The sequence below is a fragment of the Falco rusticolus genome, chromosome 5 (genome assembly GCF_015220075.1).
Source record: "Falco rusticolus isolate bFalRus1 chromosome 5, bFalRus1.pri, whole genome shotgun sequence".
Taxonomy (NCBI): domain Eukaryota; kingdom Metazoa; phylum Chordata; class Aves; order Falconiformes; family Falconidae; genus Falco; species Falco rusticolus.
In genome coordinates, this window is record NC_051191.1 from 53,411,119 (window position 1) to 53,430,170 (window position 19,052).

General features: G+C 35.4%; 1 protein-coding gene across 1 annotated transcript in view; it reads right to left on the minus strand.

The window, feature by feature from the left end:
- PTPRQ (protein tyrosine phosphatase receptor type Q) overlaps positions 1-19,052 on the minus strand; it is a 141,864-nt gene that overhangs the window by 65,140 nt on the left and 57,672 nt on the right. The window contains exons 32-39 of the mRNA XM_037390645.1: positions 17,548-17,730; positions 16,740-16,841; positions 14,259-14,379; positions 10,292-10,452; positions 8,602-8,747; positions 1,642-1,807; positions 907-1,197; positions 371-646 (exon numbers count right to left, since the gene is read on the minus strand). Coding sequence (XP_037246542.1) covers positions 371-646; positions 907-1,197; positions 1,642-1,807; positions 8,602-8,747; positions 10,292-10,452; positions 14,259-14,379; positions 16,740-16,841; positions 17,548-17,730 — 1,446 coding nt within the window. The remainder of the gene's footprint in view (positions 1-370; positions 647-906; positions 1,198-1,641; positions 1,808-8,601; positions 8,748-10,291; positions 10,453-14,258; positions 14,380-16,739; positions 16,842-17,547; positions 17,731-19,052) is intronic.

Sequence of the window (19,052 nt, forward strand, 5' to 3'; positions counted from 1 at the left end):
ATTTCCATGTTTTATCATTTTTCAGTTACGTTGGGGTATGAAGAGAAAGGTATTGCTGCTTGCTTCAAAATCCCTGACATCTGGCTAACTGTAACACATTCCAAAAGCAAAAGGCATTTCTCCTTGGAGTTATTTTTTTAATCATATGCAGAATGCAACCACCTCTTGCACATTGTGGCAGAAGGAGGAGAACTCAGGAAAGACTTCCTTTTAGTCTTTCCTTCTTCTGAAAGCTCATCATGCACAGACCAATGGAAAATGAATCCTTCATCTCAACTCTTGACAGGTCTGATGTTCAGATCTAAGACAGATGCAGTAACAATGGGCCAATATTTCAAAGTTGGTTACAATTACAATTGAATTTGCTCACCTGACTCATCTGTGTAGAACTGAAGCATGGCAGATGGACCAGATCCTTTTATTGTTCTCGCAGCTGCATAAATACTGTATAATGTGAATGGTAGAAGGTCTTCCAAGATGATAAAGTTATTGGTGGTAGAGAATGAGTTATTCCTTTCTGGCCCAAATAAATTTAAATCATAACTTCTTATAATACCACTTGGCTTAACAGGAGGGTCCCATGAAAGCATAACTGAGGTAGTTGAGAGATTTGAAAATGTTTTGATTATAGGTGCTGATTCTGGGACTACATGAAAAAGTAAGAAAGAGAAAAACAAGAGTAACCTCAGAAAATATGAGTTACAATGAAAAATGTCTTTTAGCTATCAGTTAAACTGGAAAATTCTATTTCATGGTCTCAACACAGAAACGTGTAGCAGTTGTTTGTGTAAATGTATAGCAAAAAAGCTTTAAGTAACAAGAGAAAAACAGACACAACAGTATTTTTTTCTTTTAGAAAACTATTCTTTTTCTACATTTCCTTAGGAATAAATAAAATATACTTACCATCTTCATCCGTTCTTATATGCAGACTAAGAGCATGCAGTTCAGAAGATCCTTTATCAGTGGCTGGTGTGATTTTCAGAATGTAATCAGTGTATTTCTCCAGATTATCAAAAATGATGCTTGTGTTGTAAGTAAGGAAAGACAATGTCTTATTTGTTCCCGGTTGCAGTAAACTTAGAGAAACATGAAAGAAGACTAAGCCATTTGGCTGGGATGGTGGAAGCCAGCTTACATTTACAGAAGATGAAGAAATGTTTTGATAGACCAGATTTTCAACAAAACCATCTGGGACTACGAGAGACAAGCAAAAAATAAATGCATGGATTACAGTAATAAAGCACCAAAACCAAAACAGAAACAAATATTCAGTATGATTATTTTGTACAATTTTAAAAAATCATTTATGTTTCACTATCAAAAGCAAAATATCTTGAAAGCCTATATGAATAATCATCTATGTTAAAGTTGTTTAACAAGAGTCTTAATGATGGTTTAAGACTATTTTTATTGCTTGTATCCAGAGAAGCTTGTGAACTACATTATTAGTGTTACAAAGCAAAGACTCATATTAAAATGTCTTCCTTGCAAAGAAAAAATACTGCAGTTTTGAAAACAGCAGTTGCTGGACTTTTTTTAAACTTTGCCATCATAACAGTAAAACAACTTCAAGGTTAAAGAATATTTAATAAATGGAAGCACTGATATACACTGAGCATTAAAAAGTTATTAACTTACTATCCTGATCTGTATACACATCTATTATTTCACTGGTCTTGTTTCCATCTCCAAAAGCTGTACTTGCAGTTAACCATAGAGTATAATGACTGTATTTTGCCAAGTCATCCAAAATTGCAGACTGGGACATACTGACATCACTGTCGTTACCATAACTTGAGAAATTCTAAAGGAAAAAAAAAAAAAAGTGTTGCCATTGAAAATATTATTTATGCATTGTTTTATCTTTCTAGTTTCCCATTTACCCATCACCAACATCAACAGATATGATTCAACATAGTGTTCAGGAGACATAAATCTACTCTTTGACTCCTAATGAGTCCTGATTTTTACTGCAATACTCATTTATTGTATTATGTTTATTGTTACTCCTTGTAAGTACTACAGAATTAAGTACTACATAATTGACTTCTGCTGCTGTTTGTAGTTGTTGAATGTCAATCCATCTTTTTTTAAAACATTAAAACTGTAATGCAATGTGTTTATCTATATTGCATCAAGAAAATGAAAAATAAACCCCATCATCTGTTAGGTGCTCATAGATTACATGATCACACATGTGGCTGCTTTCCCTGACCTGCATGGAGCAAATCAAAGGATTTCTCTCACTTCGTCCCATCTTTATGAGTAGAACTTACAGAAAATTGTCTGATTTTGAATTTAAAACTTTCACCAGCAGAGATCTTACCACAACACTAGATAAACTGTTCCTTTTGTTAGTTGTCCTTTCCATTAAAAACATGCCATTAATTGTAATGCAAATGTCTATACCCAGTGGATTGCATTACACTGAGGGAACTGACAATTTCTTTTTTTTTGTGCAGTTACTTGCTAACAAAAGGTTTGCAACAGAACTAAGACTCACTTTCTTTTGAACTATATAAAAAATTCTACTAAAACTATGACTATAGCAATAGACTAGTGCTCTATATAGATTAGCCTCTCTGAGGAGGCTATTCCTGTTTGGAATGAACCATTTTGGAAACCGAAAAGAAAAAAAAATATAAATCAGATTATTTATGTAAGGCCAGCTATTCCACATAACTGATTGTGTAAAATCACCCACTGCTTTACAGGAACCTGACTTAGGTGATCCAAAGCAGTTTGGTTTATGATTTGAAAACTGTTGACAGGTTAGGTACTCCATAAGCATATTCAGCTCCAGCATTGTGTAGGAAGTCAAAGCTTTGCTCCTGATTCAAAGATTCCGTATCATTCCTCGCCAGGAGCCACATTGCCCCGTTGAGCAGATAGCATGGGCAGCACTTCTCAGGACCAAAGAAGTCCTTTTAATATTTCTACATAGCAACATTTTCATGGTAAGATGGATTTTGCTCAATCCCCTGATGAATTGCCTAGTACATATTCCAGTTATGTGGCTTACCCACTGTTTTCGGTGTTTCATCCTATTCACACCCTCCATTTCCTTAAAATCAAAGTTAGCTTTTAATTAAACTCTTTCATTAAAAAAAAAAAAGAGAGAGGCTGTGATAGCAGGCTTAGTAAACCAGGAGAAAGTTGACTGTAATGTGTGCATATTTAAATTCAGAAATACCACAAATAAACACAGGTATACTAAAAGTGCACATTAAAAACAGGTTATATTTCTCTTCCTACAGAAGTCGCTGTGATATGCTCTACAAAACAGCTGAGTCAGTACTGTGCAAACTGATGGTTCAGTATGAAATCTTGATGTCTGTCACCAATACATATCAATTTATATATCTAAAGTAACATTTCATTAATTTTTTTGTACAGGCAAAATTATTTATTTCTGCAGAAAACAATAGGTGACACTGATTCATTTCCCTAAAATTTTTATCTGTATCTGAAGTCCTAGTTTTGCCTACATTCACTAGTGAGTACCTAAAATAAATAAGTAAACTGCTTGGCAATGAAAATGTAAGCCTGTATTTTGCATGCAGAACAGAAGCTGCACAAATTAGTAAGTTAAGTTTCTATATCCACTGATTAACAGATTTAGAGCACACAGGTTTGTCTGAAAGAGGAGGTTAAGTCAACATCAGTCAAAATACTAAGAAATTCCACCTTAATATATGACTTTCTTCTAAATGTAGATGGAAACTCACACTATATTCATGTAAGTAATTGAAAAAAGGCTGGGAAGACCTTTGCTTTACACTTGGGTAGGGTAAGATACAGGAAACAGAGGATCAAATTCTAAGGTATTTAATTAAACTTTCTGATACTCCAGCACAGTATGACAGAAAAAACCTTCTGACCCAGAAGCATCATTCTGCTTCTGTTGTTATTATTATATATTGTAATTATTAATATTTAGTATTGATAATTAGTTTTTTAAAAGACAATTCTCTGAGTTTTGAAGGTAAAAATGTCAAAGGTATCACATAAAGTTTCAGCTCTAGATTTAATGGGAGTTTATTGGTATGAACAGCTGAAAATCCAACTCATAGTTTAAAAAGCATACCTTTACAATTTAGTCAGCTGTCTGGCCGTCAAGGACTCAGTGAACCAATGTGAAGGCTCTAACAACAGGCTTTTTAGTGGTTCAACAAAAACCGTTTTAAGAAGTCGTCCCTTTACTATAAAGGAGCCCAAGGACTCAGGATTACCTCAAACTTGTGATATGACAAAATATTAGATAAGAATGAACACATAATTAAGAGTAAGGGTGAGCAGGAAGAACTGTGTGAGTACAAACTGAGAAAAGATGAAACTTGCACTAATTGTACCCTGGGGATAGAACACTATAGGAAGTTTTACAATTAACTGTGGCTGCAGATGAAAGCAAACAGCTTAGGATCTTTGGCTACAGCTGAAGAAGTTCTTCCTTCTGTCCCTTTCTTCATCCATACATGAAAGAAGTTTTGACATAGCAAAGTATCAGATTATTAAAAGCATCTAAGTGTAAGCAATACACACAGGCCATGAAAGCGTCAGCAGAAAGTAGTATCTTCTTCACCTCAGGAAGCAGCAGAAATTTTCAGTGGCATAAAGCTGTAATTAGTTGTACGCAGACAACACAGTGCTGCTGTTCTTCACTGTTAATCTTCTTCCCCTGTTCTGTTTCCTTCTCATGTTCATGGTATTGTGCTGTTTTGAGTTAGAGTATCACAGACTTTGGCAGTCAGGTGAGACTGGTGACACTGCGAGGGCTAATCCAAGCCAAACCTCAAGGAGCATGATTCACACTGTTCCAGGGCCAACCTAAGTGAAGATAATTCCTCTTTGTGTGCTGTACCATTCTGAGGATAGCTTTTAAAAAACATTGCAGTGTATTTTAGAGAAGTTCCCCTTTTCAGTCATACTGGTGGTGGTGAAAGAAAATGTTTGATTGTTAAGTTAATGTGGCACATTGCTTGCATCCTTTGTCTACACCTGAAAGGCAGACCAAGCCAAATTTCACTCTTAACTGTATAGTCTTGTTCACTTGGCTTGAAGTACGGGGGTGGATGATTTAGGGTATAATGTTCAGTCTCTAGAAGGGCTGTGGGCTTTTTTTCTCCACTTAGTTCCTGGTTCCCTGTCTGCTTTGGCAGAGCAAGGCAGTTGTCATCTGTACTGAAACTCCACACTGGAGAACTTTTTCCAAGCATAAATTTATATTTGTAATTAGCATCTTTCCCACATTCTTGCTAATCAAAACACAAGTACAAAAAGATTGAATAAAAGTTTATTCAAATCAACAATATCTCTTAAAGATCAGTATTTAGCAACCAGATAATCACTTCCATAGATTCTTTGACTTCATTCCTCAGTAAGAGGGAGAATGTAGGCACTATGATTGCTTCAAGCACCATCCAAGGCACTGTAGAACAAAACTCGCAAAGCTGCTATTGCAAACAGTGAAAGCTTAAACTGTAGGAATCCAGCAGCGTCATAGAGAAACGATGCAAAGACGAGGTATAGTGCCATATCATCTGTGTAGGAAGTGCCCTTCATCAGAATACGTACTATATCTTTACTGCGCTGGAGCAGAGTAGCAAACATAACCCGAAAAGCAGCATTTTCCCTAGACTTGTGGCAGGAGAAGAAGAAAGATAAAGCTGACCTTGAACCTAGCCTAGTGCAAGTGATGGCTTCTTCTATTTGGCTACCAGTCATTCCTCCTGCTCCGACACTTTTTCTTTTAAGACCTGTCATCATCCCCATAGAAACAGCCTACTCATCTACCAAAATCCTCAAATCTAATCTCCATCAGCCTACTCATCTACCAACATCCTCAAAGCTAATCTCCATCATAAATTTTTCCTTCTGCTGTTCTGCTTCTGAATCCTAGGTCTGAGCATCCCAGGCCTTCTGATTGGACAGCCACAGTGTGATTTTTCATGTAGACCTGCAAATCAAAGAAACTATACATTACTTTTCTGCCCTGTGAAGGTATGTAACTTTTTTCTTTTTAAAGGAAAAGTATTTCTCCTGCAAGTTTCTGCATCATGTCAAGGACTAAACTGCATCCTTTATCTCAGGTCTTTTGTTTTCTTTCCCCTTAAACAAAATGCTTTACTCTGCAGCTACTAAACTCCTGTTTTTAAGCTATTCATAATCAGTGCTTTATATTAACTAGGTTTTAATATGCCTGAGGCGTTTGAGAACATGTGAGAAGAAGAGAGAAACTGAGACAACAGAATAGCAGTAGTTTTAGTATGACTTTTATATCTATTTCAGATCATGCCAGCACTGGAAGATGTTAATTTTCATGATATTCTTCAGCCAGGATGGTTTTCCAGGCTTCTAGAAGATATACTTTCAGACTTGGACCTCTGTTATTATGTTCTGACAAAGAAGCAGATGAAAGACTGGCAGAGAATGACTGCCTACAAGCAGTGTGCCTGAGAAGGTGGAGTTCCTAGAAATGTGAAAAGATCGTACTAATTTTTTTAATCTCCTGTATCATTTCCCAAATTGAAAATACAGATTGGATGAACATAAGCAAAATGGTGACCTAGTTGCAGAGTATTACAGTTAAGGATTATTTCTTTCCAAATGTGTGCAATACAAAACTTACTAACAAACCCTGCAACTATATTCTAAGTTACAGATAGTTGTAAACTGTATGTGTGCATACACTTATACAGCTTAAAACTGTATATATCATATTTATACATCAGGCTGCATTCACACATGCATTTCTCTGTTGTAAAAAGAGTAATATAAAATATCTGACAGAAACAAGCAGGGGAGATTTGTTTTTTTCTCCTGTTTGAAATCAGTCTTGCACCCACAGGAATGCCAATGCACAGAATAGGAGTGCAATGTAGATACGGTAGTTGCCATACCAAACAATGAACAGAGAGGCATGTGAAGGGCAGGTGAGTTAAGGGGAGCAGACAGATTAGGACTGGATTGTGATTTGAGAGATTAATGCTGGTCTCCCATGGCCAGTAAGAGACAGATGCAACAGCAGCTGAAACGTATTTTCTGATGACAGAGGGATGGGTTAAAAATCAAAGCTGAAAGGGCAAAAATGGCAGTTTCCACACCTAGAAGTGGAGCTACTGTCAGTGCTTTTCTGCTGTCCACCACATAGCATGCCAAAACTGTGATAACTTCTACCCATCCTTTCCTTCCCAACTACATCACACGATAATGAAACTGGACCCTCACCTTGCTGTGCCAGGGCTACTGTGCTCCATCTTTGCTATCTTGCTCCTTCATTTCCAGTGTCATGGGCACATCCAGATGGATTTTAGCTCTCAAGTGTATCAGTTTCACCTTAATCATTCACCTGAGTTCCACCTTCCTAAAGGCAGGAATAGCTGAAGTCTGTAGTCCTCCTCTAAAGTTGCTTGGGTTGTCCAAGAATTAGATAAATGCAGACACTCTTCATAGGTCAGGCTAGTTCAGGTAATGCAGTGGTGTAAAGGTCTCTCCAGGGATTTGTTAGGCTAAGAAAAACTCTTTTGGTATAACGGTGCGTGCAAGCAAAGTCTGAAGCTCTGAACTGTAGCCCTGATTTTAATCTCATCAGAATGTGAATTCATGGCATGGTCCTGCTTGCATCTGAAACTATGCAGACTGAGCCTGGCAACCACACAGCTTCACAGAAGTCAGAGAAGTGTATGCACTGAAGTATGTCAGAAATAATTCAGTCAAAGGTATTTGTAATATTGGTGAATATTTTTTTCTAGTTATCCTCAAACACATTCATACCTCACACTAGATATATCTTGAACACAAAGTTATGCAGTAGAAGTAATTTCTCATGCATTAGTTTCTTCATTAATTTATATTTCTTTCTTTTCTTCCACATGTGTAAAGCTTGTAACCAAAACCCTGTAAAGGAAGCTTGTTTCTTCTTATTATATTTCTGTATTATAATATACTCTTAGAAAGGAGAACAGAAAAGCTATATATAAAATTAACAGATGTGGTGCATAATTAAGGATGAAAGTAGCAACAAAGAAAACCTACATGGAAATGTGCAGATCACCAAAAAATTATAAATAACATTTTGTCTTTTATGCTTTAACTTAGGAATCTCAATACCTTTGTTTCAATATACTAAACAGTAATTTCCTTTTGAGAGTAACAGAAAAAAAAGAAACAATAATTTATTCACTACTTTGACATTATCTTCTTCTTTTCGGTACTGTAAATACATGTATTAAAACCAGAACTGTTACAGAAATTCATTCCAATTGATAGATTAGACAAAAATAGTCTTAACAGTACAATGAATGTAATAGGTCTTGTACCTATCAATGCTGTGCATAAAAATGTATTAGATATATGTGTGTGTGTATACATGTACATGTAAACTTTGCAATATAGAATATTACACAAAACCTATTTGCTTTAATGCTTAATAAAATGAATATCCAATGACATGATTACAAGATGTGCTTCTCTCTTTGTATGTTAAAAAACTGCCTTGTGATAAAGGAAATATGAAATAACAATATAATGATAACTATAAATGAATTACTAGAACACTTTATTGAATTATACAAGAGAAGAATACAAAAATAAGCTCACCTGTATGAATATTCCTGAATGATTTTTGAAATAAACTGAGTAGTACAGTATATTTCCATTAGGTTTTTGAGGAGGAGACCAGAATAGCATTATTGATGTGGAAGTAAGGTTTCTGTACACAACATCTTTTGGTGGATCACTTGGTGCTGAAAAAATATTAAGTATTAGCATACCTAACTCAAGGTTTTGTACATTTTAGTGCCCAAGAAACACCCACTACAGATTTGACATCCTATGTCAAATTAAATGTATTTCTGATTATTTCCAGAAGCAGTTTTTATACCATAATGAAATACAATAGTAGATATAAATACATTTTTAAAATGCTATTTTGCAGACACAATTGTATTTAGCTTCATTTGTAAACAGATACGCTTTTCTTATAGAATTTGTCTTGTACTTACTGCTTTGGGCAGATGGAAAAATCTAATTTGCAGATACAGAAATTGACTGAGTTAGGCCTTTATGCTCCATATATAGTTAATAGGGAAAAGAAAGATTTGTTTCAGAAAATCTAAATAAAAATCCTTGTTCCCTCTTTTCTGATTATAAACAGAATTTAGGCTCTCAGCTCATGTAGCTAAACCAGATACTTGATCATTTCTGGTTTTTTCCTCTTTCCTCAGCCTAATAAATGTGCAGGAAGGACCCTGTAAGTCTTCTTCGATTAGCCTCTCCTTCTGTCATATAAAGAATAGCAGCATATGGTCCTTCTCAGTAGCACAGTGCTGTAGGAGACTCAAATTCAGTTCCTGAAGTCATCATAAGATAATTTAAATCCCTCTTTCTCACCATCCAAGAAAGTGCTCTACACAACATGCAATAGAGTACTGAACACTGTAAGTTATCTTATCTCTCTTATTTTGTGCTGTTCTAATTTGCATAAAATACTAAAATATTAATTGAAGGAGGAACTCCCAAGATCAGGTCCTAAAAATTGTGCCCTGGAAAGTCAGTACATGTTTCCATAACATCTTCAATAGGAAAGACTGGGAATACCTACAACCTGATGATTTAGACAGTTTTTTTATGGATGGCTAATCCTACCACTGATTGTGTGTTGGGAAGTCAGTTTATCTATGCACAAAGATTCTGAAATATGCCTGCATACTATCCATCTTGGACCAGATTGTAGCAACATAACTGATGGGAAAACCAGAGACAATAATTGAACTGAATGACTTTCAAATCACAGTATATACTATCATCATTTATAACAGTCATCTACCATGTTGGAAGTATAAAATACTGAAAATATAATAAATAAATCAGTGTACACTTACAGATTTAATTTTCACTTTAAAACTATTTCAGACTCGAGAGACTCTAAAGAGTATTAACCCTAGAAGAAGTTGTGTCATGGCAAGGTAAAGAAAAGAGCTGTTAAAAGATATTATAAAATTAATTGTACTTGTTTCAACATTTAAAAATAAAATTATTTTAATCTTACCTGTTTTGAAGGGTAATGCAAAGTTTTGCTCAGTAAATTAACAGAAACGCCACCATAATTTTATAGAGCTATGGCTATAGGTGTACACACACAGAAAGACACACACAAACAGACAGGTAGAATGTCTCTTCTTGACCAGTCAAATGCCATTTATACTTCAGTAGCTTTATTAAATTAAATAAGGCTGACAGGAATTTAAGGCTGAACAAAATTAGACATTCATACTATAGATAAGCTTACCTCCTTCAGAAGTTCTGAATATTATAGTATCACTTTTTATGTTGCCATCTCCAAATCTTGTACTTGCTGTTAGGTAAGTACTATACTCATAGTTATTTTCCAGGTCTGTGAACTGCAATGACGTTTCTGTTACATTAACACTCCTTTTTGACATTTTATTCCTAAAGATAAAGTATTTTATTAATTATATATACACACTATTTCTGTATGTATGCAAATGTGGCATATGATATACAATTGAAAAATGCAGTATTGTGGTAAATACAAATATTTTAGGCTTTAAAAAAAGACAACAGCAACTTTTGTCTTTTATGTTGCAAAGCTCACTTTTGTACTGTAGCATCACAATAGGGCTTTTAGTTTTGCTTTAAAAAAACAAACACAGAAATATATTTGTAAATTATATCAGGAAAGACAATGATTATATGGAGTATCAAGGACAAGCATGTCCATCTAGTAACTGCTATCAAATGGTTGTGTGGTACCCTTGGGAAGGACACAGTAGGGCATAACTAAACTGTCTCCCTGGACAGGAATAGCGAAATATAAAAAGATTATAGCAGGGAGCATGCCCTACTGTGACTCTGTGAAATTGGTCAGAAGGCTGAAGTTATAAATGGAATAATAGAAGATGATATGGAACAGGAATTAGCTGGTGCTGAGTTAATTCTGGTGGAATGTAGCAGGGGATCAGAATGGAACTCTAGTCAGGTCAAAACCCGCCTAGAAAGACTGTAGGATGTAACATTAATAAAACACTGGTATTAGCATAGGTATGAAATGATTATCAGAAAGTAAAATAAGATATAGAAATAGCTAACTTGAATTCAAAAAGTCTGCTATATCTCATTAAATTTATTTAATCTTTTATGAAAAAAATAGCAGGAAAAAAAAAAGGTAGCTAATGTTCCATTCCTGCAAAAATTTCTGTATGAGTGGGTGTCCTGTGTCTTTAATGGGATTTCATACAAGGATGTTAATTTGACAAGTAAAACCAAATATCTTGCTCCAGGAGTCACTGTGGAGCTCTTCACAAACAAGACAATGAGTTCTTATTCTACAAAAAAAAAAAAAAAAAAAAAAAAAAAAAAAAAAAAAAAAAAAAAAAAGAGAGAGAGAGAAAGACTGATCAAAATTATTAGAAGGGCTGATTTTCATCCTTTGATAAATGAATGAATGTCTCATTAGCAAGGATTCACCACCATCTCATACTCTTGAAATAAAGTCACATTAACAAACAATTGGAATGAGAAAATGTATCAGAATGAAAAATCTAAATTTTTCCTATCTCTTTCAGATTTGGAGTGGGATGTCTGTTGACGTGGGAAAGGCTCTTGGTAACAAAGTTAACAACATTTACATTTTCCTCAAACTTCTGACATTTTGAATAATCAGTAAAGAGATACAAAAGGTTGCAGCTGCAGTTATCAAATTCTATACAAAGAAAAGACATCTTTCTTGGATCTTTGCCCAATATATTCTTAGTATAGAAAAACATAGCTGGTTATAATTTAGGTAAGGAGAAAATCCACAGTTTAGTGCTGCAAAAACATCTACTCTGAGTAATTGCATTCTTATAATATATTATTTGCCAATTTTTTTTTCTACAATCAGGCATAGTTAGGAAGAAGAATAAAAGCTTGGGGTGTTTCAAGAAAATTTGATTTTCTGTTTAGAAACAATTGCAACTGCAATCAAAATAATAAGAAATCACTGATCAAAGTGAGTGCAGTCTTCACAGATAATGAGAGAAAAGGTACCTAGCAGAATAAGCTAAGCCAAGGAACTTAAATTAAGAACAATATTATTAAGTTTTAATTGAAATCTTTTAGAAATCCAGAGGTTCTAAGAAATTGCATACATTCACTTGACAAAGACAGGTAACACATTTTCGTAAAAATCTGTACTTTGAAGTAGATCTAGTCAGTCATTATCTTACAAAAATATGCTGAACAGGATAATGCCAAAAGACAAGAGCTATATACAAGTTCAGTAATTTTGTTAATACGTCTTTAATACTCTAGAATTGCAGAGTCAGGGAGTAAGAACTGGTAGACTCAAGGCATATAGAAAGTTGCTTTACTACCTGCTAGCATCCAAAACCATCTTGTTCTGTGATAAATTCCATGAAAGATAATAACAATGAAAACATTACACATATTACCCTTTCTATTCTAGTTGTAGATTCTTGTTCCCAATTCATTAAAGAAAGGTTACTAAATTCTTTATAACTATTGCAATATATTTAAGAGAAGGAATATTTATTTAGCATCTGTATTAACCTTCCTCTTTCTGCTTCATTGAGAGGCTCTTGGATTAATGATCTCCCCCCAAATATGTTGAATGCCTCCCAAAAGCAGCAACTATGACACAGCAGCTTGCCTTGTCAAATCTCACCCTATAATGCAACTTTATAAAATTTTATAAACAATTCTGTTAAATACTCAAAATTCCCTTCCTTCCCCCCTCACCCCCTACCCCCAAAACCAAAAAAAACTCCAAGGAAGGAGTGAATTTGTGGCCCCTTTGAAGGCAACAAGAGTTTTTCTCTAATGGCCTTTGCCTTAAGATGATACCTAATGCCTCTCTAATTTTAGATATGGCACAGTAAGGATAAATAAGACAGAGCAAGGAGAATACGGGAGAAAAAAGGACAAGGCTTACTGCAAAAAGTTATATGGTTGCTTTATTCAAATTTTTAGAAAGATGGATCAATTAACAGTTTTAAAAAAATAATTCTGACTAACTCATTAGTAATAGTAACAAAAGCAGTAAGCTTTAAGGCAATATAAGGATGAAGAGTTGTATAACCTCAAGTCTTTGAACACAGCATCTATCAAAACCATAATCCTAATCATGAAGTAACTCTTCCCTAGCTAGAGGATAGCCTTTAATTTAATGTTTTTTGTGGTTAAAAAGCACCAGATCTTGCCAATATGGTAGAAGTAACATGACAAGCCAAATTTAAATTTTCTAGAAAGAAGAGCTCATTCCCATTCACTTTATCACCAATTTAACTAGAAGCTAAAATTTTAAAAAAAATAAATCAGTAGGAACTGCGGGCAAACCCTACCTCAAACCTGTCAAGTAACATTAAAATGATAAATGTAAGCTCAATAGCAGTCTCTTTATAATGACTGCTGATTTGCATCTCATAAGGTGCACGTTAACATTTGTTTCCTATACCTTAGTAGAGGCAATAAAATAGTAGAGCATAAATGCAATATATTGTGACAAAAAAAAATAAATTTGCACCCCCAGTAGAAGTTATACAGAGATTTTTGAAGAGATGCCACATCACTAGACCAAATTATGTTATGCAGAGAATAGGACAGAAACTGCAAGTTTTAAAGTGTCAAAACTCCTTTTTAAAGATGAAAAAAAATCCCAGAAGGGATGACAGGAGAAAAAAACCCAACACCACAGAGAAAAAGAAAGGGTAGATTAAAAAAACCTCCCTCACAGTAAATGAAAAATATCTGTTAAAAAATACTTGTTTCCTATGAATGTAATAAATATAAAATATAATAGTAGACATAAATGATAGCACATACACTCTTAACATTGCTCTTACTCACTTTCTACAAAAGGAAGCAATATTTCTCTTATTTTAATCCTATTTCAAATCTCCTTGACAATTTATCTTAAGTTTGTGTTCTGCCTTACTATAGGCCTAATCAGAGCACAATGAAAATAGTCACCACACTCTAATTTAAATTTGAATTCATTTACCATAACTTAACTTTTAGAGAAATATTGAAAATACTTACAAAATACTTAATACCCCAATTTTCAGCTAGCACTTTATGTCTGAATTTGTATATATGAAAAGCTAGTATTTTAAGTGCCGGATGAATATTCATTCTCCAAAAAACGTGTAATCAACACATTGTGTAAGAAAAACCTAACATTCCTGATAGGTTACAGATTAGTATTTATCCTCAGAACTACTTCCAGAAAATCTTACCAGACGTAAACTGTGTAATAGAGGATAATTCCGTTTGGCTCCAGCGGAGGTTTCCATGACAACTTCACAGTGACACCCGACAACTGTTTTATGGAAAGGGATTCTGGAGGAGAACTGGGAGCTACAAAATGAGAGAATGGGACACAACATCTTGTTAAACAGCTAAGATCGATGGGATACACAGCATCCTTAAATAGGTTTTTAATTATTTGTGATGGAAAATAAACTTTGTGCTACACTGGTACAATGTCCATCAACAAGCATTAAGGCGCAGCTTCTTTTCCTTTTTCTGACAGATGATAAAAGATTTTGCATGGTGGTGTTAGAACATCTGTTTCTGTGATTCAATGGAAAAAGTACTTCATGAGAAAACAAAGCAACGGGTAGGTCACAGTGATTCACCTACTGTCCAAGTACATTGCTGTAATTTTTTTTCCCCCTTCTAATAAAAGCAAGAACTTTATAGGTATGAACACACGTAAAACACCGCAAAATAGTTCCCCTGAGGAAAAAGAGCTGCTGTAAAGAATTATACAAAGCACCAAAAGGTGAAAGAATGGATAAGTATGACATTGAGAGATGATAAAAATGTGGGATACTAGGCAGCAGTAAAATCTATTCACTCCATCAAATAAGGACCACATTCATACATTTAATATGTCACAAGGGCAAATATAAAGATAGACATTGACTGAGACCCTTGAAATTCATTTTAAAATGAACTCTACATGACACCATATCACAACTGTGTAGGGAAACAATGTCAGTAATGACAGTGTTAGACCATGTTTGGTTTCATTCTAAAGTTCATATAAATATTGCTGAGGAAAACCATACTCATGTATGCATAAGTGATACTGCTTTGTATTAGAATGTTACTGAGAAGTAAACCTTTTTCTTCATCCTGATTCACAGATATGTATGTATCACTATGAAGTAATAGTAGAATTACTTTTGTTTTTCTCAAATAAAACCAAAGAGCATCATGCACTAAAAATTCAGGTCATAGCTGTAGTCATGCATGAAAATTGAGAATATGAGCATAGCTATTAGCAAATCTAAGAAACATTTGGTCTGAACCTTGGAACACTGTGTTCCTGTGAAGAAAGAACATGTGGTGTATTATAAATATTGTTTCTCAGTTGTTGTTCCTTCTATCACTACCTCAAAAGTTGGCATAAAGGTTTTAGAACTCTGTACATTTAAGAAAAAAATATTTTTCATGAGCCGAGGTTCACTGAATTCAGTGAATGCCTGTATTTACTAGCAAAAAATGGTAACAGCTGTATTTACTGTTTTACTTGTTATATTACCCTCAGTGGCTCTATAATAAAAGATCTGTCATACTGTGAATGTCATCTCTTTTTGGCATGTCTAGTTCATTCTACAGTTCTTATTCAGAGGGTATTTTTTGCTGAAGAATGAATCTACATTGCTTTAAATAAAAATACTCTATGTAAAAGACGAATTTATCCAAATTGGCTGGTCCCAGTGTGCTGCAGCAACATTACAGAAAGTGTGAATGTAAGCCCACCAACTTCATGGATCTTTGCAAAGATCCACTATCACGAAAACCTGGATCTTAGGCAAGTCAGTATTTCCTAAGACATGAAAAGAGACAATTTGGAAATGGCTGGTGGGATGTTTGTGTCAATGCTGCTTTAGTCTAGGTTCCCAGAGACTTCCTCCCTAAGCAATGAAGAGGGACAGGCACAGGCTCCTCCAAAATATGTCACAGAACCTAAGTTAAGATTCTGCTTTAAAATTTTTTCAGGATTCCCCCTCCAGAAACTATAGAGGGGACCAATGATACCTTCTCAACACTAAATTGGGTACTGAAAGAACAAATATAATTTCAAGGTGGTTCTGCTGATTTGTGACCTACTATACTAATTAGCAGGGGATGCAATAACTTTGTTCCTTCCTCAGCCTGCAGCGCAGAACACTCCCCTGCTCAATTTGGAATTCCAGTACTACAGATGATGGACTTTGAGCATATTCAAAATATCAATAACTCTACATCTATATTTGTGTATCTGTACAATGCATCTGTTTAGAAGAATCCAAAGATCTCCAAACAAAAGAACCAGAAATATCCCTGGACCATTCAAGCTGCCTTTTGGTTGTTTTTCCTTTCTCCAGCTCCCACATGTCTGCAGAACCAAACATAATATTTCATTCTACCATGTGGTATATTAGATTAAAATAATATTAGTAAATTAAGATTCTTCAAATGAATAAGACCAAATGTCTATGCATAGCAATTGTGCCATTTCACATAGCTTGTACTGGTAAATACATTAAATGATAGATGACAGCTAGATGAATATATTTGTGTGTAGACAGTTAGATATAAATATCAAGACAGAGATATAATTGCAAAAAAAGTATATAAAACCTACACATACCTGACATGGAGTGTAAGATTAGCTTAAGACTACAGGCAGACAATGATACATTGCAACTTCTGTTCTGACTTACCATCTTCATCAGTCAGTATACACAGAGGTGAACTACGAAGGCCCTCCCCCATCGTGGTACTAGCAGACACTTCTACAGTATATTCTGTATATTTCTTTAAATCTAAATGAAGAAGAAGTATTCAATAAACCAACCATTCCATGGGCCAAATTAGTTTTTTTTTTAATGGACCATAAGTAGTTCTGAAGTGCTAAACAGGCCCATCACTTACACTGATGTGTGCCTTTATAGGCTTAAACAAGCCTTAAGAAAACCAACACAAAGTATTCTGCATGAACAAAAGGAGAAGCAAAGCCCTAATTACCTGCTTATACTTCAGATTCCTAGAATGCTTTACAGTTTTCTATTAGCTGTACTCTGAAAATTTAATGGTTAAGGTACTGAGCTCCCATGCGGTGTCATGCCTCAGCAATAATGACAGAACACAGAAAAAGATGCAAAGGTGAGTAGAATGGGAAGTATTTATTTTTATCCAGAATAAGACCAGAAAGATATGTAAGTGACTTAAGTGTTTACTTTGTCACATTTGCATACAATGATAGATATGCAAAGAAATCTGTTGACGATCCTTGTACTTTAAACATCTAAAATTAATGAGATATATGTCAGACTGTATCATCCATAGCCCATTCCACCACATTACGGCAGGACACAACAGGCTATTTTCTCAGGAAAGGTAGCATATAACTTTATATAAGGACAAGAAGGATCATGTTCAACTAATGAACTAATTGATCTGCATCAGTCTGTTGACCCCTTTTCATAACAATTTACAGTTGCTGTAAGTTCCAGAACATTATATACTGGCCTGTAATACGTAGTGTCAGAAGAGTAGTGTTTATGATTCTTTCCTCAGTTCCATTAGTCCTCTTGAGATATATTGTGTAGGTCTGTATGATTCCATTGGGAATAGATGGTGGAAAAAATGATAATTCAATTTCCATGGATGAGATGTTCCTATAGGTTATGTTTTCTGGTGCAGAATCAGGAACTAGAAGACAAAACTTAGACTCATAAGAAGATTTCAGTCAGTTTCATTGGTTTGTTAAGCATTTCCTTAAACTGGTTTAAATGAAACACATTGTAAACATTTGGATTTTTATCCTAATTTTTGTACAAAATAAATTTTAAAAGAGGCTGAATTGGAAGATGTTACAGACACATACTGTAACAACAAGGTACAGATCCTTTAAAAAAAATAAATTGATGGAAATCATCCTAACATGCCAGATAAAAAAAAATGTGGAGAATAACAGTAAACTTTTCTTCTTATACCCCTATAACTAAGTCCAAGCTAGCTATTATTAGTAGATTTTCCTTGTTGTGATGCCATAATGTACACTTTGTATCAGCAACCTGCATTTTCTTCCTTTTTCCTGGGTATCTATACAGACTGTATGAATACTTGTATAGAAAAACAAAGGGAGCTTAACCTACTGCTGTAAGGGCCCTGAAAGCATCCCCCCCTCCTGGAGGTCTGGCTGCTAGGGCTTAGCAATAGTGTAGCCGAGGGCTGCCTCATCCTTGCTGGTGACATGCTCCCAGGCAATGCCACAGTGAGGCTGCAGCCAGGGTTGACCACTGGCCTCTGGGAGCTGCTTTCAGCTGGGGCTTTCATGCTTTGCCCACCTGAGCTACAGCTCCTGCTGCATCACTGCCATGGCTGTGCTTGGCCATGGACCCACTGATCTAGTCCCTGACTTGCAGAGTGACATTGCAGCCTGACCTCAGCTTGGGCCCATCACTACAGGCCTGCCCAGCTGTCATTGGGCTGCATCTGACTTGGTTAGTGTCACTGAAGCTGCTAACTCACTTTACTAGCTTGACCTCAGACCTGCCTCATCACTGTGGAGTGTTGGCAATCTGGACTCTAGGCTGGCCCTGCCTGCCAGCTCAGACCTGCCCTGCTCCCTTTGCTGGGGGTTGGTGGGACAAGTGCTGGCTAGTGAGGCCCTTGTTCTGCTGGCCCAGGGACCCCCTCAGCTCTTGGCTCCCTGACCGATACGGAGCAGCTGGCCCTTGCTGCATCATAACAATCAGTTTGTGTGTGCATGTGTCTGTCTGTCCCAAAATAAAGACACAAGTATGTTTTCTATTATCCACAATTGGACCAACAGCATAATATCTTATTCCAGAAAGTCATAATCAAAAGCACAATTTGCCCACAAGGTCATGTAAGGCACAGACATATTTTTAGGACGCCCTAAACATTCTTTTAAACATAACTGAAATTTGATGAAAATCAAGGCTAAATAATTTCTGCTTAAGCAAAATCCAAAAAGGAGATAAATGCCATGAGAAGCAGTGAAATCA